Source organism: Oncorhynchus mykiss, chromosome 25 (genome assembly GCF_013265735.2).
Source record: "Oncorhynchus mykiss isolate Arlee chromosome 25, USDA_OmykA_1.1, whole genome shotgun sequence".
Taxonomy (NCBI): domain Eukaryota; kingdom Metazoa; phylum Chordata; class Actinopteri; order Salmoniformes; family Salmonidae; genus Oncorhynchus; species Oncorhynchus mykiss.
In genome coordinates, this window is record NC_048589.1 from 15,898,438 (window position 1) to 15,909,531 (window position 11,094).

General features: G+C 46.7%; 1 protein-coding gene across 6 annotated transcripts in view; it reads left to right on the forward strand.

Moving 5' to 3' along the window:
- The window catches only part of ralgapa2 (Ral GTPase activating protein catalytic subunit alpha 2), a 163,140-nt gene that overhangs the window by 44,565 nt on the left and 107,481 nt on the right, over window positions 1-11,094 (forward strand). For 4 of the 6 annotated variants that reach the window (XM_036962847.1, XM_036962850.1, XM_036962846.1 and 1 more), the window contains exons 4-15: window positions 886-943; window positions 2,019-2,062; window positions 2,189-2,369; window positions 2,873-2,988; window positions 3,192-3,348; window positions 4,170-4,375; window positions 4,716-4,958; window positions 5,355-5,534; window positions 6,053-6,187; window positions 6,311-6,459; window positions 8,755-8,866; window positions 9,124-9,361. In XM_036962847.1, the coding sequence (XP_036818742.1) occupies window positions 886-943; window positions 2,019-2,062; window positions 2,189-2,369; window positions 2,873-2,988; window positions 3,192-3,348; window positions 4,170-4,375; window positions 4,716-4,958; window positions 5,355-5,534; window positions 6,053-6,187; window positions 6,311-6,459; window positions 8,755-8,866; window positions 9,124-9,361 (1,819 nt within the window). The remainder of the gene's footprint in view (window positions 1-885; window positions 944-2,018; window positions 2,063-2,188; window positions 2,370-2,872; window positions 2,989-3,191; window positions 3,349-4,169; window positions 4,376-4,715; window positions 4,959-5,354; window positions 5,535-6,052; window positions 6,188-6,310; window positions 6,460-8,754; window positions 8,867-9,123; window positions 9,362-11,094) is intronic. The other 2 variants (XM_036962845.1, XM_036962849.1) reach the window with 1 other exon arrangement.

Here is an 11,094-nt window from a genome sequence, read left to right on the forward strand (position 1 = left end):
AACCGAGATGTGCTGTACTCGAAACATGAGATGCGTTTTGGAAGCCATAATGTGGCATGGCTGCTCTCCTCTTGGCTACTGATCCAGGATCTGGTCTCTCTCGCTCTTTCTCCGTGCTCTGCATGTGTGGACTCTTCCTTCAGTCTCTATTTCTCAAGACTCACTGCAAATTCAGTTTGCATGTATAGCTACTGCTGGTGAGGACTTAATGTTCAGAGGCCTCTCTCTCACTCTCTCTCTCAGATCAGAGCTTTATCATGCAGGCCAGGGTAGGGTTGCTCTACCAAGTGGTTCATCAATTACCCACAATCCACTGGCCATTACCGGACCAGCCGCCACACACTGCACATTCCACAGTGGTGTCCTCTCTTCTCATCCCCCCCAACCCTCACCCCCCTATCTCTTTTTTATCCCCCCAGAGGGACCCAGTTAACCCCTCCCTCAGTGTAGGAGTAATTATAGCCTGCTGAAAGGTCACACGCTCTAATTGAGTTGTAAATTTCATGGTTGGCGAGGTGATGACATTTCCAGCGTTGTCCCGTGTCACCGGGGCCACCCCTATAGCAGGCCAGAGACACACAGAGGAGGAGGAACGGACAGCAGTGACTACTGGTTGACTGACAAGGCTGCTATGCTTTTTTAAAGTGGGCTCTGTTTAGGATGTATGTCTGAGCAGCTTAGCAACATGGCTCTGTCTAGTGTGTGGTGTGCAAATTACTGCAAAAGTGACTTGTTTAAAGCCTATCGAGTAAAAAAAATTCTGTCCTCTCTCCATCTGTGATCAGGTTTCTCTGCTCTGTCTCTGTGTTCTGATTTGTCTGTACGGAGAAAGACACTTCAGGCATTTGTGCTAATATTTTACACGTTCCTTCCCATCTTCTCCAGAAAATTCTGCAACTTCTACCAGAACGAATCTACAGCCGATGGCAGTTCCACAGTATAGGTATGTCCAGTGAATCAGCTGTTTCTAAGTTGGTACTCACTCTACCCTCCTTGAATAGGCCTACAGTGGTAATATTTGCATTCTTCCGCATGGGTACATTAGTCAAAGGTCTGTCCCCTCCTGTGTTACGACAACCACCGAAATAAACCACGGAAGCATAGATTATCGGCACAACCACTCTTTAACAGTTTGTGTGAGAAGAAAATAATTAGTCGCGGAAGGAGAGGTAAATGAAAAATGCAAATGAGAGCTTCATTTGAAATGCAAATTGGTAATTGAATTATGCGTCGCTCGGTTTCAGCCTCGCAAGCAGCGATAACCTCAATTATAATCTTCTGTTTGTCAGCCGTTTCCCTAAAGCGACGAGGCAGAGATCGTCGCCGCGGATCAACCCCTGGGGCTTATTGCTCCCACTATGGAGGCTCATCTTCCCTCGGCAGTCCCCAAACACGCTCCCTAGTCCACAAAACACCAGCTAAAACCTGTCCCTCCTTCCCTAGCCTCATCCTTAAGGAGTCACCTCACCTAGACAACTGTTGCCTACTTATAGTCAGATGCAGAAAGACAGGGCCCAGTGATGTCTTTTTAGGGCCCCCTCCACTAGAGAAACAAGCATTTACAGACCGTCACCTGGTGGAAAATGTATCTCGGTCTCCTTATGTCTCATTTCCAATCTCTTGGAGCCTAGGAGTTGGGATTGGAAGCAATTTATTCTTCATTTTTTTCAACGCATTGATTTAACCTGATGAGTGGAGAAGCAGGCATTTAGCAATCAGAGCAATGTCTCATTTGATTACCGCAGACCTGATTGGCTTCATAACTGCACGCCAGGCAATTGATGTTCATTTTCATCAGGAGAATGAGCAGCCTTCCCTCCCTGACTGGTTTATCACCACCCCCAAGGTCAATATTTACTGATGGAACAGACCGACGTGCTTGTCTCTCTGTGTTAAGTGTAACTATGTGCAGAGAGTAGTGTGTTGTGTCTCTAGTACACATCAGGTGGAAGGCATATCTCTTTTGTTGGTGTCAGGGTTGTCCTCTGTTCTTCATGCTTTCTCGCTTTCCGTTGCAGGTTCTATTCTGAAAAAGCTTTTGCACACTGGAAACTCGTTCAAGGTGAGACTTGTTTTGCGTTTTCTAACACAAACTTGCACATGTTACTCCCACGTGACTGTGAAGGAGACTGAGCAGTCTGATCCTGTTCCGTGTACAGTAACCTGTCCCCTGTCCTCCTGCATGCAGATCAGATGTGAGGGAATTCGTCTGTTCCTGCTGTGGCTGCAGGCCCTGCAGAATAACTGTGCAGAGGAGCAGTTCCTCATCTTCGCCTGCCTGGTGCCAGGCTTCCCTGCCGTGCCCTCCACCAGAGGACCCTGCACCCTGGATACCATCATCTACAACCCTTTCTCCAACCCGCCCGATGGTGAGACCCCTCAACGTCTCTCACACACATTTGTTTTACTATCGTTGTCGGGACCAAGCGATTGATTTCCATTCAAAATCCTATTTTCCTTAACCTTAGCCCATAACCCTAACACCTAAGCCTAAAATAGCCTTTTTCCTTGATGGGACCGGCAAAATGTCCCCAGTTGTCTGGAATTTTCCTTGTTTTACTATCCTGGACTCTTTGTCCCCGCAAGGATAGTAAAACCAATCACACACGCTCAGCACACCCCAAGGTGCTCCATCTTCTGGTCCCCTGTCCTTACAGTTGAATGTGTCTCAGTTTGCTGTTCAGACCTGTTTCAGTGCCATCTGGAAGTTGTGCAATTTGAGCTGGGGCAGCTGACTGGGATTGTCTGGGTCCTGGGGAACTACACTGATTATTTCATGAAATGGGCTGCTGGAGTGAGATGAAGGCCGTCTTCACTCCTCATTCCCTCTCTCGCTCCCTCTCTCGCTCTGTTTCTCTCTCTGGCTCAACAGCCAAGGTGGTGCCTGAAGAGATTACACCACTGGTGCCAGCTGTGCCAGGGGAGAAGCTGGCAGACGACCAGACCTGCTACATCCTCCAAACCCTGCTCAAGTTTATGGTTGTCCAGGTGAGGCTCCTGCTACAATATTGTCCTTCCTAGACAACACTGGATCACTCTGTGGGATTGGTCTAATACTTTCAAAATGCATAATCTAATCAAATGAGGCCATTCTTTCCTGTAAAAACAAAGTCATGTGTCCAGTACCAAGTTTGTATGGGGCCTATTGTCTGGCTGTGTTGTGACTCGGTCTGCCTCTTTGTGTCTGAAAGGCGTCCAGTTTAGAGTGGAAGAACAAAGACAACCAGGATACCGGCTTCAGGTTTCTCTTCAGTCTGTTCAAGAAGTACTACCTTCCTCACCTCTTCCCCTCCTTCACCAAGCTCACCAACCTTTACAAGCCGCTTTTAGGTAGGGGTGTGGGTGTGGGTGAGTCCGTGCATGTAGGGTTGTAATTCCCTTTGCAATGAGCAGTCTTTTTTTTTTATACCGTTATGTCACCGTGGGTCAATTTGCAAAAACTCAAGGGCTTACTCCATTTGAGATTCTGAATGTGCAGCTTGACTCTAACACACTCCTGGTAGCTTTTTACATTTATTTTTATTTTTTTAAAGTGGCATGCAAATTGGGTATTAGCTACTCTCCTAAGAAGCAGCTTTGGATAAATTATTTATTTTTTTGGAGGGGAAGTGTAATATCATGCTCCTCTATTAAACCAGGCAAGTCAGAAGTTCTAATTTATAATTGCAGCAACAGGCCTTTGCCAAGTCAAAAACTTGACCCAAAAGCTAATTAATACAGTCGATGCACACAGATTCCTGAGGCCAGGCAATTTAGACATCTTGTCATGAACTTGATGTTTTCCTCCATTTCCCCTGTTCTAATGATCTACTCTGTCTGAGAGGGAATGTCTATTTTTAGCTAATTGCCAGTCAATTCAAAGGTATTCAACCCATGTTTAAATGAGGTTTCATGAATTATAGAAATTAAAATCCTTTGAAACATTAACCTAGTCCACGAGGCTGTGGTTCACTGTAATTATCAGGGTTGTTCAGGTCAGTTACTTTGTGGGCTGAATTAAATATTTTCATATAATGGCCAGTAACAGCAAAGAACCTGATGTTGACTGAAAGAGCAGCGTGTTTAGATCTCGTGTAATATCCTTATCTTTCTCTAACTCCCACTGTGTATATATCACCCTCGTTTCCCTCTCTGTGTCTCTGACCCTTCCCTCTCCCTACCTCCCCCAGACCTCCCCCACCACAGACCAAAGCCTCTGTATGTCCCGGTGACCCGTAACAACGAGAGCACGTTCTGTACGAGAGACCAGTACCTGGCTCCCCGTGTGGCCTTCATCACCTGGCTGGTCACCTTCTTTCTGGAGAAGAAGTACGTCAGCACCGCCACCCCCAGCGCCAAGAACGGGACTAACGAGGTCATCCCCAAACTTATCCAGGTAGGTCCGATGTCAAACATGCTAGTAGATGCCAATAGACTTCCAGTCACTGCGCTAACACTAGTTAGCATTGGCTCGCGAAACTACCTCTAACTTCCTTCATACTGGACGCAGAGACATACAAATGGTATCCACGAGTTCATCTGACTCTAGGGAAGTAGATAAAGTATCCCTTTAATGCAGAAAGGATTGAATGGTCAGTTCCAAGGCAAGGTTTATTTTCATGTTGATTTGGAATAATTTTAATTCAACCAACAGTTAATGCTCTGTTTGTCTTGGTCTTTATAATTTATACTGGAACCCGCTGCCAACCCGCTGCCTTTGCTGTGTGTGTGTTCAGACTGTCACTGCAGGTAGTAGCAGTCAGGAGAAGGATAAAGACCGTGGTGGCGAGGGGGAGCCCAACGGCCCCACGGAGCCAGAGAAGAGCCACTCTAACAGTAGCACGCTGTCTGACCGGCGCCCCAGCGACTCCAGCCTGTGCAGCATCGACGAGGAGCACCGCAGCGTCTACGACATGGTGCACGCCATCCTACTCTCCACACGGGACAACATCAACTTCGTCAATGAGGTTTTTCACCAGGTACAGCCCACAGAGAGATGATGACAGTGTTTCCAAATGACTCAATGAGAGTATAAACTAGACTTTTCCTCTGCAGGAACAGTTTTAGTTGTGAAGCTGATTTCCTTTGGTTCCCCACTAGCTTTGGAACATGATGCTGAGTAGGAAACCATCTTATCTGTTGTGTGCTGCCATCTAGTGCAAAGACACTATCACTACATCAAAGTGATCCACTTAGCTGGAGCAAATTCAATAATTCAAGTTAATTCAAGTTAAATGTCCTTAGCCACCACATCTGCTTTGTGTCATTTAGCAAACACCTTATTAGGATCCTGAAAATACATTTATTCATTATCCAACGCCCATTACCCTATTTTCTCTTGCACTATACTGTGTAATATCTGTCTATATCTCCAGGCCTTCCTGTTGCCCTCCTGTGAGGCGTCAGCGACCCGGAAGGTTATCAAGGTGTACAGGAAGTGGATCCTGCAGGAGAAGCCAGGCTTCATGACGGAGCCAGAGAAGAGCAGACAGGCCGAGGTGGAGGAGAACCCAGAGCAGCTGCTCATCTCGGAGACCGATAGCACACACACACAGGTAATGGCAGTGATACACAGACAAACACACACAGGGCGTAAGGTAGCCTAGTGGTTAGAGCGTTGGGCCATTAAACGTAAAGGTCGCTAGTTCGAATCCACGAGCCGACAAGGTGAACAATCTGTCAATGTGCCCTTGAGCAAGGCACTTACCCCTAATTGGTCCAAGGATCGCCATTGATAATGGCTGACCCTGCCTGTGACTCTACTCGCCCCAATTTTGCAAAAAACACATTTCTGCATATTGGGATAAACAAAAAACACATTTCTGCACATTGGGATAAACAAAAAACAAATTTCTGCACATTGGGATAAACAAAAAACACATTTCCATTTCACACGTGTATAAAACACAAATATAAACACTAACCTAATTATTATTATTACACAACTACACGCACATACACACACACACACACATACACACAGCACAAGTTAGTGGATACGCAGACTAAAATGAACTCTGAACACTCAATTTCATACTCGCCATGCTGACTGGACGGTCGTGTCCTCCTGCAGGCGTTGGAGAGTCATGGTCACAAACGCTCATCCAGTTGGGGCAGAACATACTCCTTCAGCAGTGCCATCAGCCGGGGCTGTCTCACTGAGGAACAGAACAGAGACATCAAGGCTGGCATCCAGCCCACCCTGCAGGTATGTGCGTGCGAGCGCGTTTTGTCTTTTTTGACACGTTTTTTGTTGTTGTTGTGCGTGTCCAGATGTATCTCATCAACCCCTGACCGTAGTTTTATCTCCATGCTCTACCGCCCCCCCCAGGTGTTCCTGACCAACTCGGCCAACGTGTTTCTGCTGGAGCCGTGCCCAGACGTGGCCAAGCTACTGGACAACCAGGTGGAGGTGTGCAAGGGGGTGCTGAGCATCTACCGCCACGTGATCATGGAGCACGCCATGAACACGCAGACATGGTACGTCAGTCAGCACCTCATCAACGTACATACTGAAATACACTAAGCATGATCAATAAAATGTCACAATAGCGTTCAGTTTGGCTGCTGGGGCCCCCGGTGGGGGGCAAGGAGATCCCCATCTACACTAAATCCATTGACCACTACGTGCTGTTTTCAAGATCAATTACACCTATTTGGTTGTAATATCTCCTCTTGAAGAGCGTAGTCAAAACTACACATTTCTGATTATTCCACATTTAGCTCTATCATCAGAGTTATATAGTAAACATCAATTGATCATGTATTTTCAGATGCGCGAGGGTCAGATCCGTTTGGCTATCCAATTGTAGCTCGCTAGCAGAAGCAATGTGTCATTTAGCTTGCTTTATCAGAGATTAGGCTTTTGGAAAGAGCTTGACATCGTCCTGGTAAAGATGTCTGTCGGACTACTGTCATCACCGTAAATCAAACCATATTTAGATATAGTCATCTAGTTTATCCCCTGAAAGTTAGCTTGATTGACGTGGTCTGTTATTAGCTAGCTAGCCAATTTGACGTGGTCCGTCAATCAATGTAGCCTATCATGTTTGTCAGCAGCAATCGTGACTAAACACTATTTAAAAACAATGTTGAAAATGGAATAATGTTAGGCCTACCCAGCGAAGTTAGCTATGTTGGTTGGAGAAAAAAGTACATACTTCTACTTACCGCTATGTTAAGCCAACTGTACAAAGTTTCTACCGGTAGCTGCTGCTTGACAGGCAGATCCCACAAAGGATGGGACAATTAACCTAACCCACTCACACTTGGTATAGCTCACTTTTTATTTTACGGCACTCAAATATCCAATTAATGGTGGCCAATATTTTTGAGATATCGTGAGGCTACCCTCCAGGTTTTTCACAATTTCTCAACAGGTTTTTAGGAATTTTTGCTAATTTCTTCAAAATAAATAACTGACCCTTTACTCAGTACTTTGTTGAAGGACCTTTGGGAGCGATTACAGCCTCGTGTCTTCTTGGGTATGACGCTACAAGCTTAACACACCCGTATTTGGGGAGTTTCTCCCATTCTTCTCTCAAGCTCTGTCAGGTTGGATGGGGAATGTCGCTGCACAGCTATTTTCCAGAGAGTCTCTCCAGAGATGTTCGATCGTGTTCAAGGTCTGGCTCTGGCTGGGCCACAACGACATTCAGAGGCTTGTCCCGAAGCCACTCCTGCGTTGTCTTGGCTGTGTGCTTGGTGTTGTTGTCCTGTTGGAAGATTAACCTTTGCCCCAGTCTGAGGTCCTAAGTGCTCTGGAGCAAGTTTTCATCAAGCATTTCTCAGTACTTGGCTCTGTTCATCTTTCCCTTGATCCTGACTAGTCTCCCAGTCCTTGCTGCTGAAAAACATCCCCACAGCATGATGCTGCCACCACCATGCTTCACCGTAGGGATGTTGCCAAGTTTCCTCCAGACATGAAGCGTGGCATTCAGGCCAAAGAGTTCAAACTGGGTGTCATCAGACCAGAGAACCTTGTTTCTCATGGTCTGAGTCCTTCAGGTGCCATTTGGCAAACTCCAAGCGGGCTGTCATGTGCCTTTTACTGAGGAGTGGCTTCCGTCTGGCCACTCTACCATAAAGGCCTGTTTGGTGGAGTGCTGCAGAGATGGTTGTCCTTCTCAAAGATTGTTCCATCTCCTCAGAGAAACTCTGGAGCCATGTCAGAGTGACCATCAGGTTCTTGGTCACCTCCCCGACCAAAGCCCTTCTCCCCTGCTTGCTCAGTTTGGCCAGGCGGCCAGCTTTAGGAAGCGTGTTGGTGGTTCCAAACTTCTTCCATTTAAGAATGATGGAGGTCACTGAGTTCTTGGGGACCTTCAACTTCGACCAATTACTTCGACCTCAAGACTTGTTTTTTTGCTCTGACATGCACTGTCAACTGTGGGACCTTATATAGACAGGTGTGTGCCTTTTACAAATCATGTCCAAAAATTTTATAAATTTGCTAAAAATTCTAAACACCTGTCTTCACTTTGTCATTATGGGTTATTGTGTGTAGATGGATGAGGAATAAAAAATAATTGTATACATTTTAGAACAAGTCTGTAAAGTAACAAAATGTGGAAAAAGGGGTCTGAATACTTTCCGAATGCACTGTATATACTGTTTGTGTACACCTGGCTTAAATAGGAAAACAAATTCTAAACCAAGCGGTTGCTTTTTACCTGAAGGACTGTATTGTCAGACAGGCCTGGACAGTTCCACTGTGTTATATGATAATCTACTGATACACCATGATGGACTAATCATATCTTCTGGTGTGTGTAGGGAGCAGATGCTACAGGTGCTGCTGAGGATCACTGAGGCGGTGATGAAGAGGCCTCAGGAGAACCAAAGAAATGACATTTTTGCTGAGAGCCTGGCTGCCATCCTTTTCCGGGTCAGTCAGCCTGGGGATCATATAGCCTCTCTTACTGTTAGAGTTGTTCTGATACCTCTGTTAGAAGAAGTCCAGCTGAGCTCCTGGAAATGGTTGTTGCCCATGATGTTAATATAATGTGGAAACAATGTTACAGCTCTAATGGCTTGTTAGTGTTTTGATTACAAGCCAGTAAGAACCAGCTGCCTGCCTATGGTGATTAATGAGATGTTCTGTTTCATCCTCCTGTCTTTGTGCCCTTGTACATCCTCCCCCAGACCATCATTGTGGCGTGGGTACGGGCCAACCTGTGTGTGTTCATCTCTCGGGAGCTGTGGGACGAGCTGCTGTCTGTGCTGTCGTCTCTGACAGGCTGGGAGGAGCTGGTGACCGAGTGGGCCAGCATCATGGATTCTCTGACCGCGGTCCTGGCCCGCTCCGTCTACGGCCTGGACATGAGCAACCTGCCCCTGGACAAACTCAGCGAACAGAAGGAGAAGAAACAGAGGGGACGGGGTGAGGAGGCAGGGGGAGAGGGGGGGGGGGATGGAGGCAGGGCTCTAAAGTGCAACCCTTTTGGTCACGAATGCTCCTTAGAAAACATCCGCCATATAACAATTATTATAATGGTTAGGCTTAGCTGTATTGCTGTTTAGGAGTTCCCTAGAGGAAACACACAGATTCGTGACTGTGGTGGTTGCACCATTACTACAGAGAAAGCCACTTGTCTCTAGCCCAAACCATTCCAAAGTTGTGATCCATATCACTGCCTCTAGGTTTTTTTTCATTGGCGTCGCAGCGGGATGCATCTCCATTGGCTGGATGCATCTCCATTGGCTGGATGCATCTCCATTGGCTGGATGCATCTCCATTGGCTGGATGCATCTCCATTGGCTGGATGCATCTCCATTGGCTGGATGCATCTCCATTAGCTGGATGCATCTCCATTGGCTGGATGCATCTCCATTGGCTGGATGCATCTCCATTGGCTGGATGCATCTCCATTGGCTGGATGCATCTCCATTGGCTGGATGCATCTCCATTGGCTGGATGCATCTCCATTGGCGGGCCGTATTTTTTACATTCATAAACCACGTCGTGGGATGTGCTAAAACGATTCTAAAACAGCTTGTTCAGTTATGTTACCTCATTATCTAGCAAGCTAACAACCTGGTAACTTTACCAGTACATCCAAACATTTAGCGGAACAGAAACAATGGAAAAGGGATAGCTTAGGAAAGCTTTTTAAACAATGTAGAAACTTAATATTCCACAAATGACTTTGTAATTTCAATGACAGGTATTTGTATCGACATTTTAGCTTTTATAGTAAACACATGGCTTTATAGGCTTGTTCGTTTCTATGGCACAACATAAACTCAGCAAAAAAGAAGGTCACAGTTATGAAAACTTAGGACACTAAAGAGGCCTTTCTGCTGATTCTGAAAAACACCAAAAGAAAGATGCCCATGGTCCCTGCTCATCTGCGTGAATGTTCTTAAGCATACTGCAAGGAGGCATGAGGACTGCAGATGTGGCCAGGGCAATACATTGCAATGTCAGTACTGTGAGACGCCTAAGACAGCGCTACAGGGAAACGGGACGGACCGCTGATCGTCCTCGCAGTGGCAGACCACGTGTAACACCTGCACAGGATCGGTTCATCTGAACATCACACCTGCGTGACCAGTTAAGTATGGCAACATCAACTGCCCGAGTTACACCAGGAACGCACAATCCCTCCATCAGTGCTCAGACTGTCTGCAATCGGCTGAGAGAGGCTGGACTGAGGGCTTGTAGGCCTGTTATAAGGTAGGTCCTCACCAGACATCACCGGCAACAACGTGGGAACAAACCCACCGTCGCTGGACCAGACAGGACTAGCAAAAAGTGCTCTTCACTGACGAGTCGTGGTTGTCTCACCAGGGGTGATGGTTGGATTCGCGTTTATGGTTGAAGGAATGAGCGTTACACTGAGGCCTGTACTCTGGAGCGGGATCGATTTGGAGAGTGGAGGATCCGTCATGGTCTGGGGAAGTGTGTCACATCATCATTGCCTGCAATGACAACAAGCTCAGTCCAATCTCAATGCTGTGCGTTACAGGGAAGACATCCTCCTCCTTCATGTGGTACCCTTCCTGCAGGCTCATCCTGACATGACCCTCCAGCATGACAATGCCACCAGCCATACTGCTCGTTCTGTGAGTGATTTCCTGCAAGACAGGAATGTCATTGTTCTGCCATGGCAA